The sequence below is a fragment of the Kogia breviceps genome, chromosome 19 (assembly GCF_026419965.1).
Source record: "Kogia breviceps isolate mKogBre1 chromosome 19, mKogBre1 haplotype 1, whole genome shotgun sequence".
Classification (NCBI taxonomy): Eukaryota; Metazoa; Chordata; class Mammalia; order Artiodactyla; family Physeteridae; genus Kogia; species Kogia breviceps.
The window spans coordinates 45,870,734-45,892,861 of record NC_081328.1 but is presented as its reverse complement, the minus strand read 5'-3'; the positions used below and the strand labels follow the sequence as shown (position 1 = coordinate 45,892,861).

Here is a 22,128-nt window from a genome sequence, read left to right as displayed (position 1 = left end):
GAGGGATGATGCTGGATTTCCAGGACTGGGTCCGCAAAGCCCCCGGCTGCCTTGGACCACTCACTCAGGGGAGGCCAGCTGCCATGGTCTGAGACACTCAGCAACCCTCCCAAGAGGCCTATCTGCAGACGACCTGAGATCCCCTGCCAACAGCTGCATCCTGGAAGCGGGTCCTCCTGAAACCTTGACCACCCAGCTCGGGCGCCCCCAGATTCCTGACCCTCAGACACAGGGCGAGTAATAAATGCTTACTGTTTTAAGTGGCTAAGTTTGGGGGGGTGATTTCTTGTGTAGCAAGAGAGAACGAATACCTCTCTCGCCTGTGGGGGGTGAGAGGGGGCCCCGATACCAGGCACCTTGTCTTCTCCTGGTGGGGCCTCCCCTGGAGCCGAGGCCCCACACCTATAGATGTGGGCAGGGGGAGGCAGGACATTTGGACACCAGTGTTTTGACAGGATCCTGCAGAAGGGACATCGTGGCTGAGCACCGGGCACTTTCGGACAGCCCAGGCCCGCCTCCACCTGCCTGGGATCCTCCCGCACTCACCTGGCCCCTGAGCTCTGGCCCCCAGTCTCACCTGGGGAGGAGCCGCAATCCAGGTAACAAAGCCACAGCACAGGCTCACTGGCCACCCCCGGGAAGAGGGCATAGCTCGTGCAAAGGCACAGAGGCCTGGCGGAGAGCTGACGGGAGTCCCAGGAGCCTCTCAGCCTGCTGGGGTCGGGGCGGGCGCTGCTCTGCTGCACCCCCAGTCTCCAGCCTCCACAGCCGTGTCATCCACACCTGGCCAGGCCAGCGGCCTTCTGCCCGCTCCCCATGCCCTGCCTCTGCCTGTGCCCTCCCACATCTAAGCTCAGGTCTGCACTTGAGTCCCTCCTCCTCCAGGCCAGGCCCATTTCATCTATGGGGGGGGGGGCGGAGAGGAGAGCTCCTGAGGGCGTCACAGGGTGCCAGAGGGTGTGACAGCAGCCTCAGGACGGAGGCTACCTGTCCTCAGAGCCTGTGGCCCTAAGAAGTTCCCCCTTTTGCCCCTTGCAGGTGCCCCACCCTCGATGCCCTCACTGGCTGTCCAAGCAGAGCTCGGTTGAGGACGGGGGTGGGTGTGAGGGGTGCAGGGTGATGGGTGACTTTGGGAAGGTGGAGGGCGATGCCGAGCTGGGGCAGGCCTCAATCTGAAGCCCAGCGGATGGATGTTGGCGTGGGCGGGGCGGGGGTGCTTGTCCATATGGGAGGCCCCCCGACCAGTCTGGCTGGACCATGAGGCAGGGGCGACACCCCTAATAGGTGAGCTGGGTGAGCTTTCAAACCCTCCCAAGAGTGGTCAGGAGGGCTTCACTGCCACTTCATGGATAGGACACCGAGGCCAGAGCGCGTCAGGGTTGACTAGGGCTGCGGCATGACTTCCTCTCTGCTGGGCCCTTTCACCCCACCTCGACAAGGGTCTTGGGCACGCCTGCCCAGCAGCCCCACTGACCTTGGGTGCTGAATGTTTCGGCAGCAGCACCGACCCTGTCTCAGTCCTGCCTCTTTGTGGCATGGGTGAGGTCACTGCAGCCACCGAGGAGAGGGGCCGTTGGCTCAAGTCTGCTGCCCCCACCTGGACCCAGCCTCCCATGCTGGGTTGCTGTTCCTCACCTCCCAGGTGAGACCCTTCCTTCAGGACTGCCGCAGGGTCAGGAGGAGTGGGCAGCTGGGGAGGCCGCCCTTGTGACTGACCTTGGCCCGAGGGGCAGCAGCCAGCCGGGTTCCGCAGGGGAAAGCCAACGGCTTTCATAGGGATCACCCACCAGGGCCCATGCCAGAGCCCCCCACCCCCAGTCCCAGCCACACTTCAAACGCCTGCCACGGACACCCCAATATCCACACAGAACCCCACCCCAGACACTCCCAACCCCACAGACACCCCCAAACCCCACCCATACCCTCACCCCCGTGCCCAACACCAGCCTTGGGTGGGGAAGGCAGGTGAATCAGGCTGGGCTGGGCAGGGGTCTGGCCTCTGCCGCCTGTTTCTACCTCCACCCACAGCCTGGGCCAGCCAAGTGGTCAATGTTTATTTTTCAGGGCTCCTGAACTGACTTCGAGGAAAAGCCAAGAGGCAAGCAGGGAGGAAGGGGAGTGGCCTACCTTGGGGAGGGGCCTGTGTACCGCTGGCCTCAGTCTTCCGGAAAGGCAGCCTCTCCACCCAGAATCATGGGAGGTGTGGCCCAGCTGTGGTGTGAGTGAGGACCGGCTGCGACAGTCCTGCCTGTCTCCAGGTCCCTAAGGACGGTGGGGTCAGGAGCCGGACCCCAGGGCAGCGGGGCCCGGGCTCAGCCAGAGTGTCCGTCCCATGACTTGGCTTTCTTCGACCGACCCAGCCTGTGCTGGCCCCGAACCTGTCCATCAGCTGGCAGCCGATGCTGAGTGGCACAGGCAGTCCACGGGCAGGATGAATGGCCCGGCTGGGGCCTGGAGCCCAGTGGGGGTGCCCAGGGCTCAAGGAAGGGGCCTCTGCATGGCCCCATCAGACCCTGGAAGGTTCCCTGATGCCCGAGATCTGGCCCTGCGTAGGAGCAGGAGGCCTGTCCCACCATCCTCCTCGGGGGGCTGCCACTGAGACCCTCTGAAGTCTCTCCAGGTTTCCAAGATCATTCTCAGAGACAGTGGCACAGCGGAGTCTGGCTCCCATCCACCATCTGGGTGGAGAATGGAGATCGGACTCTGAGGAGGTGATGGGCCCAGCAGACACTCTGCTCCATATCCATCTTCTCTCCTTGGGAAGGTGGAGCACAGTCCCCACCCAGGAGCTGCAGCGGCCGGGGAGAGGGTGCAGGCAGGCCTGGAGGCCCCTCAGAGCACATGCTAGGGCTCTTCTGACAGGGGGTGGGGGTGGGGGCGGTCTCCCAGCATCTGAAAAAAAAAGCAGAAGGCCTCAGTGGACTTGGTGTCTCAGAAGGGGTGGTCGGATGGTGAACTCTGGGCCAGGAGGCCAACACCACCACCATTCTGCCTACCCCTCTGTACCGTGCCAAGGGGCGTGGGCCACCCCACAGGCCTCTGGAGGGGGGTAATTCTCCAGGGATGCTCACTCTGTCACCGTCCAGGATGAGCTGGAATCTTTGCCATAAATCCCAGAGACACCAATGCCTGGCCTCCTGTAGTCCCAGAAGACTCGGGTGTCATTTTGAAGTAGGTTCAATGGAAAGTGGTCCTGTGGCTCGGGGGCAGCCACCAAGTGGTGTCCTGGGCCCAGACCACCAATGGCCACACTCCCTGGTGCCTCCTCAAACCTTAGTTCTTTCCATCTTGCAGATGAGAAAACCGGGGGTTTGAAGCACCTTGCCTAGGATCAGCCAGGATCAACGCTCCCCTTAGATGAGTGTCTGTGGGGCGTGGGGATGTGGAGTACGCCTTGGGGCCCTCGCCATAGCCCCAGCACAGCCCAGTTCTGGGAGCGCAAGAGGAGGGGCAGCGGCTGTTATCTGGCTCAGCAGTGCGCAAAGCCACAGGGGGAAACGGAAGTCAGAGAGGACGGAGGCCTTGCCCAAGATCACCCAGGCAGCGCGGGGTGGGGGCTGAGGGGCCGGGGCGGGTGTCGGTCCGGAGGTTTGGATGGGGGCGCAGATCCCAGGGGCCTTGGCCAGGGAGGCCTGCAAAGCCCCAAAGCTGAGCCGAGAGGCGGGAACCCCACGGGGTCCGCGGGCACTTCGCGGCGTGGGGTGCGCCTGGATGCGGCGCTCACCTTTCAGAGGGCGCGGCCCGGGGCGTGGGGGGCGACGGGGGTCACTGCGGGACCCTGTCGGGCTCCCATTAAGCCCAGGCAGAGGGAAGCGAGCGAGCGCGCACAGAGTGGGAGATGGAGGGGCGGAAGGGAACTGCGCGCCGGGGATCCCAGCCCAGCGCCAGGGGATGGCGAGGCTGGGGGGCCGGTCTGAGCGGGACTGGCCGGGCGAGAAGGCGCAACCCGCGCCGGTGTCCGCGCCGTCGGGGAGCACTGGGGCGCCCCTCCCGCGGGGTCCAGGCAGGGCGGCGCCAGGCGGCGGTGACGTACACTGGGGAAGTGCCGCGCGAGCGGCCTGAGCACTGAGTCGCCCCCGGCACCGCGCCCGGCAGCTAGGCGAGCAGAGGCACGCGGCGGCCGAACTGCAGCAGGTAGGCACAGCCTGGGTGCTTCCGCGGCTCCGGGACTGGGACCCTCTGAGTCGCCCCCGCTCTGAGTCTGCACCCGGCGTGGGAGCGGTCTCGGGGTCCGCGCTTTTACCTTTCGCCCTCCTGGTCCGGGGGCGCCCCGGGCACAGACGAGACTCCCCCTGGGCGGCCCCCATTGAGGGCCCCGGGGAGCCAGCCGCACCCCTCCGCGCCCTCGGACCCGAGTCACTCGACCTCGACTTCCCCGACTCATCTGGGCGCCCGTCCGTCGGGCAACCCTCGGGCTGCAGCTCCCGTTCCGGTATAAATAGATCGGTTCGCGGTGAGCAACCGGGGCTCGCCGGCTATATTTGGTAGGGCTAACGCCTCCTTGCCGCGGCCCGTGCCCCCTTGCCGGGGGATTGGGAAGCACGTGCGCTCCAGGCCGGGGCGCCCGGGGTGGTGGTGCCCGAGGGCCTGTCCTCTCTCTCACCTCCTTCCTGTTCTCACCGCCGCCCTAAACACTCACCAACCCAAACCCGCCCTCAGGCAAAGGCTTCTGATCCAGACCCTGGGCAGAGAGACGGGGACCCCCCTCCAGGATCAGACTGGAGTCCCTGAGCTCGCCTCACCCCCCTCCCAGGCCCCTAGCCCTGGGAAAACCAGGTGGGGCCTCAGGGGCCTTGGTTTACTTACCTAAAAAATGGGTTGACAACTTACCTGCATGGGTGCTGGCCCAGGCCCGTGGCTGGCAGGCCTGTGAGTGGAAGGGGGAGCAGTTGGGGTCATGGCCGTTGGGGGTGTGTGTGTGTGTGCCTGGATTCTGGGTGAGGGACAAAGGGGCAGCCCAGGGCGCAGAGTGCTTCTCTGTCCCAGATGCACTAAGTTGCACACCCAGAGGTGCCTGGGCTGACAGGATCACTCTGTGTGACGGCCATGGCCAGGCTGAATGATCTGAGGGACAGGAGATGGCAGCTGGACCAACGGCCATCATGCAGCCGAGGTCAGAGGGGCTTATCCAAAGCCAAGGGTGGGTGTAGGTGCTGTGTGGGTTAGTGGGTTCAGGGGTCCATTGCCTCATTCTGAAGGCCCAAACGTCTTCAGGGGTCAGATGGGCGCTGGGAGGGACAGGGACAGATGCAGGAGTGTGTCCTGGAGGATGGACTGGGCCCTTTGGGCTCAGCTGTTAAGGAGTTGCTCCCGTGGTGGGAGGTCTGCCCCCAAGGGGCTCTGAGGGCATGGGTGGCAGTGCCCAGACAGGTGTGGAGCCTTCCTGCCCAGCAGTCTGTGGTGTAGACAGTGCCTGGGGTGGACTTTGGGAGGCCTGATCCCAAGACAGGCTCTGTAACAACCCCATGTGACCTTGGGCAGGACCTGATACCCAGGAGGCAACCCAGCTCTCACCCACTCCAGCTGGACACCTCAGTTTGAAGGGCAGAAGGGGCGGGAGGTGTTCATGCTCCTCAGGACACCGGCCAGGGAGTGTGTGGAGCGGGCTCTGTGGGGTTCCACTCACTGGCTGGTGGTGTCCGTATGACAAGGCTGACTTGCTCCAGGGCGGTCCTCGCAGAGACCTGGCAGGTGTGGAGGGGGCCAGTTCAGCCCCCTTGAGGTGAGAAGCCCATCAGAGCGACCCCAGGGCCCCGGGCTGGCCCTTCTGGGAGGTGACCAGTGGAGAAGACAGCCACGCAGGGCGATCAGTCCATTGGAGACACCTCCGGATGAGGCAGGATCAGGTCTGGGGCGCACTGGGCCCCGACACAGGGGCGGGGCGGGGAGTGGACAAGGCATGGGGCTCCTCATGGCTTCGCCTCAGCGAGTGCAGACCTCCCGGCTTCAGTCTCCATCTGTGAAACGGTTTGTGCGGGGAAGTGGGTCCCGGAGACCCGGAGTTCTCAGTCAGTGTTGCTAGCTCCAACTCGCGCCCACCTGGCCCAGCCCCAACGAGGGGACAGTGAGGCGGGCCCCTCTCTGTGGGACCCTCGGGGTCCCCTTTGGCGCTCGGGGACGCCCAGTGTGGCTCCGGGGCTCGCTGACCCGGGCAGCCCCGCGCCTTGGCTGTGCGCTCTGGCCAATACGGTAGCGGGCGGGAGGGCGCCTACTCCAGGCAATACGGCGGCGGCTCCTCCCTTTGCGCGGTCACGTCCCCCACGTCCCGCGCGCGGCCAAGCAGCGGGGCTGGGGCGGAGCCGTGGAGAGCATCCTCTCTCCTTCCCCCTCCCAGCCCCCCGCTGCCGGCGAGGTCGGCCTGACCCCCACCTGCCCAGCCAGAAGCTGGAACGGGAAGGAGCGTCCGTTGTCCGTCCTGCTCCCTCGGGTTGGGTGGGGGTGGGGGTGGGGGTGGGTGGAGCTCAGGGTCCCTCCACATCCCCCTCCCCAGCCGTTCTCCCCTCCTCAGCCACCTCCCCTCTCCTACTTGTTCCAAAGGCCCTATGTGGTGGTGGTGGGAGCTGGAGACCCAGGTTTGCTGGAAGCGGCCCCTCTTGGCTGGTGGGGCTTTGCAGACACAGAGACCACCTTCTGGGCCTTGGCCTTAGGTTACAGGCTTTCGGGTTGGGGGGCTGTAGCGAGTTGAGGAATGGGACAAGGTGGCCACATGGATGGGCAGACCAGGCACCCCCAGGCTGGGCAGGGTTGAGTCCAGGCCTGGAGGGGGGCAGCTTGGGCCTGCTCAACTACCTCCTGGCCCCTCCTCATTGACCACTGAGCTCTCTAGAGGAGGGGGCTCCAGCAGGGTAAGCACAAAAACATCCCCAGGGCCACGCTCGAATGGCCTCCTCCTGTCATAACGGGGTGATGGTGGTGGAGCGATGAATGATTCAGAGCTGGGGGTTGGCCTGGGGCGCAGTGTCTAATCTGGTGAATGAGGCCACTGTTTCCACCCCACCGGCCCCTGCAAGAGGACGTGAGCCTACCTGAGAGTTTGCGGGGGCACTGGGCATGCAGTGGAGAGCTGAGTGGTCAGTGGAGGTGGGGTGGAGGGCTCAGGCCAAGCTGAGGAGGCCTGGATCAGACCTTCACCCACTGCCCAGCTCCCACCTCCCCAGAAAAAGCCCCAGTCACCTCCCTCCAGTCACAGCTCCAAACACAGGTGAGGGCAGGGCTGAGGTGGGAATCTGGGGTCCTTTCCCCCATCTTGGGAGGGAGACAGGCACTCTGACCAGTGGTGGATGGGTGAGAGTGTTCTGGATCTTCTGGTTAACCTGCTTGCACGACAGGGCCAGTGGGGGAAGGAAGAAGGGGAGGTCCTCCTCCTCCTGAGTGTGGAGCACCCTCTTGCCTGTCAGCTACCCCCATGGGCTTCAGGGGCCTTGGGGCTCGAGGAGCCAGGTGCTAGCCACACTGGCCCGCTTCCCTGTTGCTCAGGCATGTCTCCCAAGCCTCCTGGTGCGGGAAGAGTCAGGAAGAAACGTAATTTCCCCTTTCCTGCCCTGCCCACCTGGAGCTAGTCTCCAAGGAATAGAAGTCCAGTTAGGTAACTGGCCAGCCTAGAAACTGCACCGACTAAGCACCTGGGACAGGCCACAGGCTCTAGGGCTGGGCCCCCCCGCCACTGAACCCCGCTCCCTGGGTTCATGGCCAGCCCTGGGGACTGATGGGCCACAGACCTAGGACCCAAGGTGGGTGAGGGGACTGCCAGTACAGAGGCCTAAGGAGCAGCAGCAAGCTGTGGCTGGACTGGAGTGGTAGAGGGGCCTGGGAGGCGGTGAGGCCAACAGGATGTGAGTTCAGGGCTGGCTCTGAGGTAGGCGTGTGGGCTCGGGTTGGGAACACATTGGTATGAGGTTTGCAGTAGCTCTCCGGGTGGATATGTGGGGGTGGGGGTGAGGCTGGGCACTGTCACCACCAAGATGGCATTTAAAGCCGGTGCGTGTAGGCAGAGAAGGGGGGCACTGGGGAGAGGGGTAATGCAGGAGCTGGAGCCTGACCCCAGCTGGGACCCTCACCCAGATAGCCAGTGGGCCCCTGAGGGAGCAGCTGGTGGGAGCCCTTGATTTCGGAGGGCACAATGGAGAGGTCATTCTGAGGGACCTCTGTGTACATTCCTCTTTGGGCTGGGACCTGGGGGCAGCCCCTGGAGCCTCACCTGACCCAGAAGCGGGCACATACACCCCACCTGGGAGATCAGCTTTCTGAGGCCCAGAGGGCGGGTTATTTCTGGGCTGCGTACGTGGTTTGCATGCTTCTGTGGGAGACTAAATGTCACTGAAAGGACAGCCAGCCGGCATGTGCTCACAGATGTGCTGGTGCCACCTCCCTCTGCGCTGCACTGAGGGTCTCCGACCGGCCCCCCAAGGGGGCTGCTTCTCCCACCCTGGGTTTTCCTTGGAACATCAGCCAGCCTGTACCCAAGCCTGCCTCTTCAACATGACGGGCTGGGCTGATGAGGACCTTTTGCTCTTGGAAATCCCAGCCCCTTCTCCACCCACCCCATAAATACACAGAGCACTGCTGAGCGAAATCTTCGTTTGCCCCCAACCTAGAGCCCCGCAGCCCTCCATCATCTTCCCTGCTTGCTCGCCACCACCTCCACCTCCGTTGGCAAACTGAAATTCACTAGAAACCTCAGTCTGAGGACCATCTGGTGTGGGGAACAGGGTGGGGGTCATTTCAGTGTGGCTGGCACCCTGGGCTGGGGGGTTAGCTGGGAGAAAGTAGTGTCTGAAGAGCTTCTGGGGCATTTAGGGGTTGGTGGGAGCGATGACCACACTGGGCCTTGGTCCAGGCACAAAAGATGGCCCCCTCCCCACTTGAGCTTCACGTGGCAGCCCCTTGGCCCACGCAGGTCCCAGAACACGCTGAACCCTCCTGCCTCTGGGCCTTGGCAGCCGTCCATCTGCCTCCTCACCCTCCCAGATGCTAGTTCTCCTGAGGATCCTGGGGGCCTCCAGGGAGGACCCAGCCCTGGCGGGCAGAGAATGGGGCCTCAAAGAATGGGGTGCCCATGATCCCCATGGTGCATCAGGCATGGCTGGTGGAACCACGGAAATCTCAAGAGGGAGGCCCTCCTTTGTTCTGTTTTGGAACCTTGGGTTATTCCTAATTGCTCGGCCCAGAAACACTCCCCTCCTTGGCCTCTACATGGCCCGCTTGATTTACTTTAAAAAGCCCATAACCCCAAACATGCCAGGATTCTGAGGACAACCAGCCCCTCAGTGGCCCCATGACCATGACCACTGTCCTGAGTCCGGGTCTGGGGTTCCTGTGCTTTCTGCCTTAAACAGTGTCACTGCATCAATAAGTATTGCTTAAGATAAGTATATCTTAGGAATGTTCCCATTCCTAAGATATACTTATTAGTTTTTTGTTTTTTTTTAATATCACTCAGATGCACGTACCTTTGAGACCTTTTAAACTTAACGCTGTCAAGGGGAAGGGACAGCAGCTCGGTACCCCCACCCGGGAAGTTTGGCTGCAGATGACCTTTGTCCATCTGTCCCGTTCCAGGCTCAGGCACCCGGCTGTGTTGTCAAAGGCAGGGCTCTGGAGGAGAACCCAGGGGTGGGCCACACCAAAGCTGCGCTCAGACTGTCCCGTCCCAGGTTCTGTGTAGCCTCATATGTGGAGGTGGCCACCCAGGGGGCTATGCCAGATCACGGGTCTGTGCACACATCTGCAGGAGGATGGGGGGCTCCCTTGGCTGGGGTGCCCCCATGCACCCTTCAGCTGTGTCCCCAGACGGCTGCGCAGCCCCTGGCCTTGGACGCACCCTTCATCCTGCTCACTGAAGCCCAGGAGCCTTCCAAGCACCGGGGCAAAGTGCTTGAAAGAGCACTGGGGTCTGAGTGCCGGAAGAGGTGAAGGCTTCTCCTAGGTTTCCCAAAAGTGGCGCCTGTGGCCCTGGCCCAGCTGAGAACCAGCAGAGGCTTTGAAGGTGGACCTCTGGCCCAGTCTGGGGTAGGGGGCAGGGTCACTGTTCTGCTCTGGTGGGCTGTGTCTGCCTTGTCATCACCCTGACAGCCAGCTGGCTCCTGGAGGTCTGGTCATCAAAGGGTGGTGCCCACGGACAGCAGCTACTTCTTAGAATCACCTAGGATGCCCTTAAAAAACAATCCCCCACAACACCCTTTGAATCAAAGCCCAGGACCTCCCTCCACTGCTGAATCAGAACCTGGATACCCACCCGTCCACCGAATCAGAGCCCACCCCCCAAACTGAATCAGATCTCAGACGCCCCACCACCACTAAATCAGAGCCCAGATCCCCCCAGACTACTGAATCAGGGCCCCCAGAGGGCACAGCACCTGTGGCTGGGGTGCTGGGGGGCAGGCGGGGGGTGGGGTGGGGGGGAGCAGGGAGTGTGTCTTATTTTCCACATTCCTTTCCCGCCACACTGAAGCTGTGCTCAGACTGTCCGGGCACAGAAGCCCTTGTCCTCATTCCAGAGTCCAGTCCCAGGTTCTGTGTAGCCTCAGAAGAAAGAGTGGCCACCCAGAGGGCTGTGCCAGGTCAAGAAGGATTCATAGAAAAGGGGCAAGGGGTGGAGTCAGGACAGATTATGAAACCCAGGAAGGCGGGCTGATAAGAAGGGGGCTGTGGTGCTGCGTGTGCAGCTCGTGCAGGAAGTGCTCAGGCATCGTGCAGGTGGAGTGTTTACACCACTAAGTCGGCAGATACTACACATCAGTGCTTCCCCCACCAGGGAGCTGGTTTATAGCTCGCCGCTGGTGGGGAGACACAGAGCTTCAGTGGGCAGCAAGCGGCTGGATCCAACACACCCTCCCTTCCCCACGCCTGCAGCAAGGCCTACTCTGTCTGTCCTTGGAACAGCTTTTGTCAGGTGAGGTGGGGGAACTAGGCCACCAGGCTGATCTCTGGGATTAGGGGGTTTCTGGAGCGAGGATCGGGGGGGGGGGAGGGGATAAAGATGGGAGGGGAGGGGAGGATCTCCAGGTGGAAATCTGGCTGCCATGTTTCAACTTACTGGGCCTCAAACGAGCTTAGTTCCTGGGTTTAAAAGAGGAAAGTTGACCCTGAGCTGCTTTGGGTTTTGGGCTGGCAAGTGGGTGCGGCCAGCTCCCTCCTTGGCAGCCTGGAGGCTAGAATGGTTTGCTCTGGTAGAGGCTGGATGGAAGCGTGTCCCTCCCGCCCTTCCCTCGCCAGAAGGGTTAAACTCCAGCAGCAACAGGCACCTTCCACCTAGGCTGGCCCTGCTGCCCTCGGGCTCCCAAAAGAGCTGCGGCAGGTGGATGATAATGAGATGGGACTCATCTGGGCCAGCACAGCGACCCCCGCCCTCCCCGCCTGCTCTTCCCTGCACAGCACAGCCTGTGGGAGTCTCTTCTTCAGACTCTCACTTCTCGTGCAGTGTGATCAGAGTGGAAAGGATCGGGGAGCCCTGTCCCCCTGGGGGTGGCGGAGCAAGGCTGGCCACATCTAGATTGAGGTCTCAAGGGACTGCAGCCTAGATTGGGCCCCAGGTCCTCACCAGGGCTGGCTTCACTGCCCGAGGTGCTGGCTGCTAAAACCACACTGCTTCCCAACACAGGGTCAAGGTGGGAGGCCAGAGCACGGCTGACTTCCCCACTGGGCTCTGCCTTCCTCAGGAGGTAACTTGAGACCTGGCTGAGACCAAAAAAGCCACTGCCCTTTAGAGCCAGCTGTATAGGAGCAGGCCAGGCCTGAGCGGGGGAGGGAGGAGGAGCTGCAGCTGCTGGTCACCCCAGACCTTCCTGCCCTGCACCCAGCACAGGTGAGGGTCAGAGGCAGGGCTCTCAGGTAACATGGGGCAGGTGGCCTGGCCCAGAGCTGAGCTCCTGCTGGGGGCTGAGGCCTGAAGGGAGGGGTGGCCGGCCCGGGTGCCAGCGTCTCTGTCCCCACACTGCAGGGCTGCAGCTGGGTGACTGCCTGACAACCGAGTCAGCCTGGCTTCCTCTTTCTCAGGGACACGGAACCAGCCCTCCTGACCATGGGAGGGGCAGTGGTCGACGAGGGCCCGACAAGTGTCAAGGCCCCAGATGGGGGCTGGGGCTGGGCCATCCTTTGGGGCTGTTTTGTCATCACAGGCTTCTCCTACGCCTTCCCCAAGGCGGTCAGCGTCTTCTTCAAAGAGCTCATACGAGAGTTTGGGATAGGCTACAGTGACACCGCCTGGATCTCCTCCATCCTGTTGGCCATGCTGTACGGGACAGGTGAGGGGCCGTCATGCCAGGTAGCTGCCTCTGGGAGTTCAGCAAGTTCAGTTCTGGACAAAAAGGCCTGGGGGTCGGAGGTTGGGTAGTGCGCCCAGCGTCTTCAGCCCCGGTCCCCAGGGCCACCTGGTGGGAAGCCCTCGGGGATGCTGTGGTCTAGAGTGCAGACGGGCGCAGGCCAAGGCTGTCTGGGACCCTGTCCAAAGGGCTGTGTCTGCACAGCTGTGCTGGATCCCGGAGCCATTCTTGCTGCCTGCACAGACCAACCAGAGAAGACCCCTCTAACGGGGACCGTTCCTTGTGAGCCATGCTTTGCTTAAAAGATGGGCGAGCGTGACCTGCATGCTGGGCACCTGATGCCCCTGTGTATCCTGAGCCAGGGGCAAGGGGGCATCAGGGAAGGGCAGGTCTCTCTGGGCATGGAGAGCCTCGGTCCCGCCCCTCAGCTGCTGTCCCCCACCCACCAGGCCCGCTCTGCAGCGTGTGTGTGAATCGCTTTGGCTGCCGGCCGGTCATGTTCACAGGTGGCCTCTTGGCGTCCCTGGGCATGGTGTCTGCATCCTTCTGTGGAAGCATCATCCAGCTCTACCTCACCACTGGGGTCATTACCGGTGAGTGAGGCCCCGCCAGAAGTGGGGCGGCCGGGTGGCGATGGCTCATGTTGACAGAAGAGAAAGGACCTCCCCGGGGTGGGCCGCTGTGGGGTGTACCCACCGGGAGCCATCCTGTCCCTCGTTCCCTGTCTCTCCCGGGCACGTGGGTTGACAACAGGGGCTCTGAACACACGCCGAGTCTCCTCAGGTCGACGTCTGTCAGACCCACACGTAGAATCATTCAGGCGGGAGCGCGTGCTGGGGAGAACTGGGGCCGCCACCCGCGCTCACCCGCCCACTCCCCTCCAGGCTTGGGTTTGGCGCTCAACTTCCAGCCCTCACTCATCATGCTCAACCGCTACTTCAACAAGCGGCGCCCCATGGCCAACGGGTTGGCGGCAGCGGGCAGCCCGGTGTTCCTGTGCGCCCTGTCCCCGCTGGGGCAGGTGCTGCAGGACCACTATGGCTGGCGGGGCGGCTTCCTCATCCTGGGTGGCCTGCTGCTCAACTGCTGCGTCTGTGCTGCACTCATGCGGCCCCTGGAGGCGCCCCGGCTGGGTTCAGGTTCGGGGCCTGGGCCCCAGCGGCCGTCCCGGCGGCTGCTGGACCTGAGCGTCTTCAGGGACCGCGGCTTTGTCATCTATGCCCTGGCCGCCTCCATCATGGTGCTGGGGCTCTTCGTGCCGCCCGTGTTCGTGGTGAGCTACGCCAAGGACCTGGGTGTGCCCGACACCCAGGCGGCCTTCCTGCTCACCATTCTGGGCTTCATTGACATCTTCGCGAGGCCCACCGCCGGCTTCATCACAGGGCTCAAGAAGGTGCGGCCCTACTCTGTCTACCTCTTCAGCTTCGCCATGTTCTTCAACGGCTTCACCGACCTCACGGGATCCACAGCCAGCGACTATGGTGGCCTGGTGGTCTTCTGCATCTTCTTCGGCATCTCCTACGGCATGGTGGGGGCCCTGCAGTTCGAGGTACTCATGGCCATCGTGGGCACCCAGAAGTTCTCCAGTGCCATTGGCCTCGTGCTGCTGCTGGAGGCCATAGCTGTGCTCATTGGGCCCCCGTCGGGAGGTGAGTGCTGGGGTAGGGTGGGGAGCGAAGTGCCTCCCCTCCCTGAGGCCTGGCCAGGCCTCCGGGCAGTTCCCACACCTGCTCTTCCTGGGGAGGGTACTCACCATGGAGGGCTCTTAGCTGGAGGGACACACCCCCCCCCACTGCTCCCAGCCTTTTCTAGCCAGGCCACCGTGTACCTCAGCACATAGCCAGCCAGTGTCAGGAGAGAACATGGCCTCTCACACACCCTGGGTCCCCCTTGGTTCATTGTGGGAGGAGGCCGTGGGCTTGAGTCGTGGGGACAGGTGATGGCTCCAGGGTGGAGTGCTGGTCCTCCTTTCTGGCTGTCCCCACATGCCGGGGAGGCTCAGAGCTGAAGGTCGGGCCGGCTTCTGTTACATTGGGCTTTTGCTTTAGTTTTTTGATAACTGAGAAAATAATGGTGTGCGACTAAAATGGTGTGGACGGTGGGAGCAGTGTGGCCAAGGCCCCACCAAGCCTCTGCACCTGGGTTTGGGTCTCTCCAGCCAACCCTGTAGTCCCCCTACCTCCCACTTGGCCTTGGGCCTCTGGCTCTTCCTGCCTGGAGAGGTCTGGGGCAAGGGTGAGGAGGTGCCTGAATCGTCACTGTCTCGGGGTCCCAGGGTCCTTCTGGGGCCCAGGTGGTTCCTATGAGGGCCACCACAGTGACAGGCAGCAGGGCCAGATCCCTCCAGGTGCCTCCACCTGGCGGGGGATGAGGCTCCACCGGAGGCTCTGCTCCAAACCCTCATCAAAGCCAGTCTGCTGTAGCCTCTGGGTCTGCGCTGCCTGGGGGAAGGTGGTGGGGGTGAGGGGGGCTGCCTCAAGAGCCCTGGGCTGTCCCCGGCAGGGCACTGGTGACTGGGGGGATCGGGTGGAAGCTTCAGCCCTGGGCTGACCCTGTCCCCCCGCACTGCAGGCAAGCTGCTGGATGCGACGCACGTGTACCAGTATGTGTTTGTCCTGGCGGGGGCTGAGGTGCTGGCCTCCTCCCTCGTGCTGGTGCTGGGCAACTTCTTCTGCATTGGGAAGATGCCCGAGGCGGCCACGGAGGAGGAGCATCACAAGCCCCCCGAGGACGTGAGGGTGGACTCCCGGGAGGTGGAGCACTTCCTGAAGACAGAGCCTGAGAAGAACGGGGAGCTCGTTCACACCCCAGAAACGAGCGTCTGAGTGGGGGGAGGCCAGCAGGGGTGGCAGGGAACTGGACAGAAACCATCAACGCTCGTATTTATTTCACAAACAGGACTAGCTTGGGCGGGGCCGTTGGCTCCACGCCGGCCGCCCGGGCAGCGGATCATCGCCCGATCAGTGTTTTTCAGGGGAGGTGGCAGGGTGGGAACGTGTCATTCCAAGGTGGATCTGTGGTGAAGCCAAACCGTGAGGTTATGAGCCGTCTGCACCAGGGACCCCACGTGCTGACCCCAGGGAGCCCGGTGCCCACCGCTGGGCTCAAGGACCCAGAGACCCATGCTTTGGAGACAACATGATTTTAATCAGGGGGTGGGGCCGGGGACAGCTGTGGAGCGGGCACTGCCACGACAGGCCTCCCTGCCTGCCCGTGAGCGCCCCATCCTGCCGGGTCTCCCCATGCGCCCCAGCCCACCCGTCTTTGAGCATCCAGTGGACAAAGCTCCCTCCTTCACCTCTGAACTAAACCTGCATGTGGGAGGCACCTTCTCAGAAGGAATATCTTCCAGGAGCTGCAGGAGTCTTGCTCTATGTAGGGGCAGTAGTCTAACTGTTCACCCCAAATCTCACTTTCTCAACAAAGAGCCTGGTTATTTTTACAAAGTGGTTCTGGTCCTTGTCAGCCACATCAGCCTTCTAAGCACTGCTGGTTCTGGACCCTGCCCTGATGGACCCCAAACGGCTCGGAGTGTTCACACAGCACCCTGGTGGCTGGCAGGGAAGGGGCCACGCTGCAGGGGTGTGTCCGCTGAAGCTGAGATATACATGTGGTTTCTGTTCACTGGTGTGTGTTTAAAGAAAATGATCTGCCTGCTTTTTGTTTATTCGCTCCTCAGTTAGCTGACAGTCACCGCATGTGGTCAGCACCCTGGGCTGGTATCTGCTCCCCATCCTCCTCGAACAGCCCCACTCAGCCTCACCCCAGGTACTTCACACCCACCTGCCCTTGTGGCCAGCGGCGGCCTGTGTGGCTGGGAGCCCGGTCAGAGGCCGCTGGGGCCGCCTCAGTAGGTGGTGCGTCGAGGGCGCTGGGGACGGCAGCAGGCACCCTGGCGGGCCGCGTGCAGCCGGAGAGATGCCACGTCCCTGCTCCTCTGCAACGAAAAGCAAGCGAGAGCTCACATCTTGGGTCCACCCCAGAGATGTCGCCCCAAAGGGGCTGCTGTCTCCCTCCTCCATCTGCCCCTTGAGCTCTATGAGGGAGCCAGGCACCTGCCCGCAGCCCCCTGCCCTGTCTGTAATCCTTTCTGTCCTTCCTTCCCCTCTGCCATGGGCTGTGGGCGGTGCTAGCAGTCACAGGGGTCAAGTGGTAGCCCTGCATCCGCTGACCTCACCCCATAATAAGGTGGGCCAGGCAGGGCCCCCGGGCCAGCGCCTGTGCAAAGCTGAGCCATAAGCGCCCCACTTGTCAGGTCTTAAAGGGCGAGCCCCACCTGTGGTCTCTGCAACCACCTACCTGAGGCAGGAAAAAGGATGCAACTGGGCGGCCTGCTTGTGCCCCTCCCCCAGCCACCTCCCAGCCCTCATCACACCGCCCCCTTCTCTCCTGATATGAGCTTGGCCTGGCTGTCGCCAGTCATTCAGTTAGCCTGGGTCTCCTGGAACCAGCTGTGGTGGTGACCAGGGCCCCAGTATCCCACGCTAGTACCCCCTCACTCTCACCCGAAGCTGCCTCATGCGTCCCTACTCGAGGACTGGCGACTCTCTACAGGCATGCTCTGGGGACACTGTTCACTGATTCTGAGATGGTCAACGTGTGGGAGGTGCTCCACTGGGGGTGGGACCCACAGACGGTCTGGGGCTGGACCCATGCACCCCAGGGTGGACCTGAGGCCCCCTGCCCGCACGGCAGCGACAGCAGCTGGTTAAAGCACCCAGGGGCTCTGCCAAGATTGGAGACTGATCTGCAGGGCCCTGGGGGAGAAGGTGACCAGACCATCTTGACTGTCTAGTTTTCTGGTTCCAGACATTTCCAACTGTGCCCAAGACACAGAGAAAAAAAACTTCCTGTCCTCAAAGTTGTGGCTGCCAAGAGCCCTAAGAGCAGTTAACGACAGTTGTCATCAGTGCTCTGGCGTGGACGGGGCTGCCCCTAACCCTCTAGACGTCCCACTAAAGGAGACTCACACCCAGCATCCTGTGAAGACCCAGATGCCTGTGCTGAGCCCACTCTCATGGGCCCTTCAGCACCTTCTTGGAGGACACATACACAATCAGCCTAAATTGGGGGGTGGGGTACACAAGCCAGGCACCCTTGGCTGCTACCCCCACCCTGGCCAGACATCGGGGCACCTGCCACCCTGTGCAGAGAACACCTCAGGACATGTGTGCAGGCCCCACACCAGGAGAGCCTGGCAGGAGGGCAGATCCCACCGTCAGTGGCTGCCTAAGGGTCCTGCCAATGGTGGTCTGGAAGGCAGCCGCCTACACCTGCAGGGCCCCCTCATGGTTCCCTAAACGACACTCCCCTGTAACCCTAAACACCCTTACAGGTAATGATGCCGAGAGGCGTGCTACTTCCAGAGCTCCCAGCAGATGGAGGTGGGGTGGGGGGTGGCGGCAGGCAGCGGGAAGGGCAGGAGGGGTCCCCTCCCCCAACACAGGGGTTTCCAGGAGGGGCTCCAAGCGCCACTCTCAGTGGTGATGGGGCCTGGGGGAGAGTGGGAGGTGGAGGCATGGGCCTGCAGCTTGCTCTCCTGAGCATGGAGCCTGCCAGGCGGGTCAGGGGGCGAAGCTCTCTGTGTCAGGCAGACAGAGGTGGTGAGGGGGCTGGGGAGCAGGACAGGCAGGCTCTGAGCGAAAGATGACAGGGTCCCTGTCCTGCCTGTGGTCCACCTCCTAGCAAGAAAACAAGAGGTGGCTCAGGGCTTGCCTCGTCACCATTTCAGCTGGGTCCAAATGTCAGCAGGCTGGGGTGGGGAACCCGCAAAGAGCTCAGGCCCTTTTGGAACCTCAGGGACCACTGGCATAGCCATGTTGGCTTAGGAGGAGCAAAAGCAAGCCAGCAGCAGGTGGGAGATCCACCTGCCCCACCTGTTCCCCATGCATGTGGGTGAGGCCGCCAAGCTTTCCCTGCAACACACGCAAGGCCAGCATGCTCAGCTCCAGGACAAGTGGGTGTGGACCAGGAAGTGGCTGATTACCACACATCCGTGGGAGCATATCTGTGGTCCCAGGTCAAGAGGGACGGACCTTCCCACCCGGCCAGCCCTGCAAGTCACTGTGGGCAGGAGAGCCTGCTGGGGGCCATGCTTTCTCACTTAGCGCCGTCTGGAGCTCCCAGGGGTAGGAACGTCTTGGGCTCCAACAACTCCAGGGGGAGAGGGAAGCGGAGGCCATGAGCCCAACAGATGGACGGATGATGTCCCCTTGCAGACGCTGCCTTGATTAGAAAGGACAACACCCGGGGCACGGGGCATGCAGGGTGGTATTCTCACTGGGATGGCGACTGCCAGGTCCAAGCCCCTGGGTCCCAGCAGGGGCCCAACTCAGCAGCCACTTCAAGCACCCACCATGGGCAGCAGGAACATGGCTATGTGTCAGCTACAGTGCTCTTCACTCCCCAGAAAACCCAAGGTGGGTGGAAGCACTTCCTTCCCATAAAGGTGGTTAAGGCAGGGGACTGGTATGTGCACATGGCCTGCACCGGCGACAACTCAGCCACATCCCTGCCATGTCCCACAGCCTCATTCCACCTACTCCTGATCAGCTTACAAAGTACACCAACAGGCTTCAAAAGGACAGACACGAACGCCCAGTCTCAGAAAATTAGTTTCAAATAGTTAATCTAAACAAATCAAAAGTCAAACTGATGAAATAAAGACCACATGGCAGGGGCAGGAAATAAAGGTAGAAGTCGTCATGAATTTATTATTTACACGGTAGTTAAGGACACAAATACAGTGGTCATACAAAAGCGCAGTTCAGAGACTTGGCAACGGATACACAGGTTGATACAGACATTCCAACTATGTTTCCTGCAAGTCAGGATGGGGAGTTAAATAAAGGGGGGACACAACTGTCCACAACCACACTGCTGAGGACTCGGGGTCAGAGTCCACTTCTCAAATGCCATCTGGCAATTTCAGGTGGAAACCTGGATGCAGAATGTTGGGGCTGTGGCTGCTAACACCTTGCTGGGAAGGGGAAGCCCACCTCTGCAGAAGGCACTGGGCCACAATGAAAGCCCCCAACTCGCTCTGACCCACGCAAGCTCCCTCTGCACTCCCAGAAACACAGCCCGACCTGGCCAAGTGCCCACACCCCAAAACACTTACAGAGTAGCCAGCTCAGGAATCAGAAAGAAGTCAACAGCTGCTTTCTGTGCCATCAACACAGCAGTCAGGGCGTCCTAGGACCAGCCAGCATCCCTGTGCTGGGACTTTGGGGGCAGGAAGGGAAAACACAGACATGGACACCTTTTAGGTCCCTATCTTCCTACGAGCGTCCCAGTTTCCAAACAGAACACACTGCAGGGGGATGATGCGAAGAAATGTGAAAGTACCTATGAACATATATATTGCACCTCGTTTCCAGAGACGGGGGCTCCTGTCTACCGGCCACCACTACTACCTGGTGCCTCTGCTACTGCAAAGTGAGGGAGAGCGTCTCAGGAAACCACCTGGAGCTGGGCTGCCCAGAAGGTCTTTCTGGGGAGACTCAGCCCTGCTCTGCCTCTTGGCCTCTGTGGGTCACCATGTCCCAGGGAAAGTCACAAAAGCGGGTGACCCTTCACCCTCCTGGACAATCAGGTCATCAGAGTCACCTGCTTCTTGGCACTTCAGAGTGGATTTCCTTGGGCTTGCTGGCCTTTCTGGGCAAAGCTGGCACCCAGGGCAGATACCATGGCCCTTGGTTTCGAGCACATAGATATTAACACAGATTGAGGGCCAATCTGCACTGGTAATATTGACAGCCTATTTAGAAAATCTCCCAGATTCAAAAGCATTGAGGCAACCATCACCAAAATAATCACACACGACTCCACGGAGGGGCCCAAGTCTCTCAGTCTGAAATCCTCTCCCGAGGGATCAGTGACACGACGCGAAGCCACAGCTTCTGCAGTCTTCAGGCTCAGCTTCCTTCTCGCTGCGTCTGGGAAGGTCAGATCGGCGGGCTGCTCTGTGGGGAAGCACCCGCTGCGCCCATGCGTGTGCCAGCACTTTCTAACTGCTCTGATGATTCAAGAATCCCAGCGGGTCTGCAGTGAGCAGGCATTTCAGTTTACGGTGGGGAAAGGAGCATGACAGCCAAAACCAGGTTAATGAGGTCACGAGACACACGGCACACACGGACACACACGCTACTTACACACGCATATACACGTGATAGAACTTCTGATGAGAAAATCCCTTCTCCACAGTGACCACACAACAAACCACGAGACGCAGACCAAGGAAACCCACGTGCTCTGCTCCCTGCCTCACTCCTTCTACACGAACTCCACACCAGCGCCTGCTTTAGAATTCTTTAAAGTCAGCATCTTCAAGACCGCAAAAACAGACATGAAAGAAACAATAAAGACAGATTTCTTTACACAGATTTAAGCCAATAATTTTTAGCAAAATGATACAAAACTGTCTTAACCAAGTAGAAGATCGGTAGTTACAGTAGACTCGGCAGGGACATGGGTGCGCCACCACGGAGGGGACTGAAAGGCTCTTGAATGGGAGTTTGATTCTCTCTGCAACCGTCTCACTGCTTTCGTCCCAGCCCCGCTAGAACCAAGTTCATGGGGGCTCAGTGCAGCCCCTGGCGATGGCAGCGCTTGGAGTCTGTCCGGCTGGGTTTGTGTTTTGTTTCCCCCATGGGCGTCGCTGGGTGGGTGGCCTGGAGAGGTCCCGGTGTTAACATTTCGGTTCTAGACCGGGGGTGTGTCACTAGTAAGAGTAGATCAGCCATGCATTGTCTGCACTCAGCAAAAAGAAGAGTTCTCATCGGTGCACGACAGACTGCAGACCACTGGACGCCACCCGACCGGGAATCTGTCGGAGCCAAAGCACAGGAGAAGGTCAGCGTGAGGCCAGAGGAACGGAGCTGGTCGGGCTTGGGCACGAAACACCAGTGACAGTGCCCTGGTGGGGAGGGGGACAGATGCCGCCTAGCCCCTCTGGACACGCACACCCCCAGCTGCTCTGGAAGGTCCCTCAAGTCCAGGATACGTGCAGCAGAAAGAGTGACAGGAAGACGGGGAAGGAAGAGCCATGCAGGCAAGGAGGCTGTGGGGCCGCGAGCTCATGATCAGTCAGACCAGAGTCCAAGCGGGCAAGAGATGCTTGCTCCCAGCCCCCCTTCCTGGAAAGTAGCCTGGTGTTCCAAGAACAGGGACCAGGCCCCAAGCGGGCACTGGGACTCCACATGGGGCAAGACGTGAAAAGCATTTCCCATCAAGATGTCCCCAAGAGTGCAGTCACGTTACAACTGCAGCTGGTCTCCCACCGCAGTGCCGAGTGGACAGAAGCTGCAAGCCCTCTGCCGGGAGGAGCCACAAGAGTCGCCACCAAGAGGGGAGCCTGGCTTGGATGCCCAGCCATGCACCAATGGCAGGGAGTGGGTGGCTGTGGCTGATGGGTGAATACAGATGAGAGCGTGGTGGACAAGATGCTAGGCAGAGACCAAGTTCAAAAAGAAAAACAAACGAGGAGGACAGAAATCAGTGCTAAAGGAAGAGAGATGACAAAGCCGGGACAGCAGGGACCATCAGGAGTGTCTCACGCAGCAAGAGTGCAAGAGCCCCTGCCAAGCGCGGCCCCCACAGCCAGCACAACATGACACACGTCCAGCGACCGACCTGGAACCACGCGGCCCCGAACCTTCTGAGGCCCCTGGGGCCACTGGAGCCGAGATTGGGCTCCTGCTCCCAACGCCGGCTCCCGACTGGAGACCACAGAAAAGGCCAAAGGCCAACAGACAGGATTCTGGGGTCACCCCAGACTGGACAGCCCACCACAGCTGCTCTAGAATCCACGTGAGGAGAGGACCTGGGCCAGGGGCCTTGCTCTACCTGGGGCACCTGGCATGCAAGC

The 22,128-nt window shown here is 61.3% G+C and overlaps 2 protein-coding genes across 6 annotated transcripts in view; one reads left to right on the top strand and one right to left on the bottom strand.

Moving 5' to 3' along the window:
- Nucleotides 1–3,854: 3,854 nt before the first annotated feature.
- SLC16A3 (solute carrier family 16 member 3) lies at nt 3,855–15,918 on the top strand. Of its 2 annotated transcripts, XM_059046946.2 has the most exons (6): nt 3,855–4,134; nt 10,754–10,891; nt 11,995–12,242; nt 12,710–12,853; nt 13,145–13,909; nt 14,832–15,918. In XM_059046946.2, the coding sequence occupies exons 3-6, from the start codon at nt 12,020–12,022 to the stop codon at nt 15,083–15,085; spliced, it is 1,386 nt and encodes a 461-aa protein (XP_058902929.1). In that variant the 5' UTR covers nt 3,855–4,134; nt 10,754–10,891; nt 11,995–12,019; the 3' UTR covers nt 15,086–15,918. The 2 variants fall into 2 exon arrangements, with proteins under 2 accessions (XP_058902929.1, XP_058902930.1); XM_059046947.2 differs by lacking the exon at nt 3,855–4,134 and having other exon boundaries at nt 10,638–10,891.
- Nucleotides 15,124–22,128, bottom strand: part of CSNK1D (casein kinase 1 delta) — a 37,865-nt gene continuing 30,860 nt past the window's right edge. For 2 of the 4 annotated variants that reach the window (XM_059046972.2, XM_059046971.2), the window contains one exon: nt 18,948–21,087. Coding sequence is in view for 3 of the 4 variants with exons in the window: in XM_059046971.2 (XP_058902954.1) it covers nt 21,037–21,087 (51 nt within the window). In the remaining variant the exon portion in view is untranslated. Of the gene's footprint in view, nt 15,275–16,043; nt 16,198–18,947; nt 21,088–22,128 lie in introns of those variants that run through there. The other 2 variants (XM_059046970.2, XM_067021464.1) reach the window with 2 other exon arrangements.

Coding starts and splice junctions, on each gene's coding strand:
- SLC16A3 (XM_059046946.2), top strand. CDS start 12,020: ATGGGAGGGGCAGTGGTCGACGAGGGCCCGACAAGTGTCAAGGCCCCA. Junction 12,854..13,144: donor CACCACTGGGGTCATTACCG/GTGAGTGAGGCC, acceptor ACTCCCCTCCAG/GCTTGGGTTTGGCGCTCAAC. Junction 13,910..14,831: donor CATTGGGCCCCCGTCGGGAG/GTGAGTGCTGGG, acceptor CCCGCACTGCAG/GCAAGCTGCTGGATGCGACG.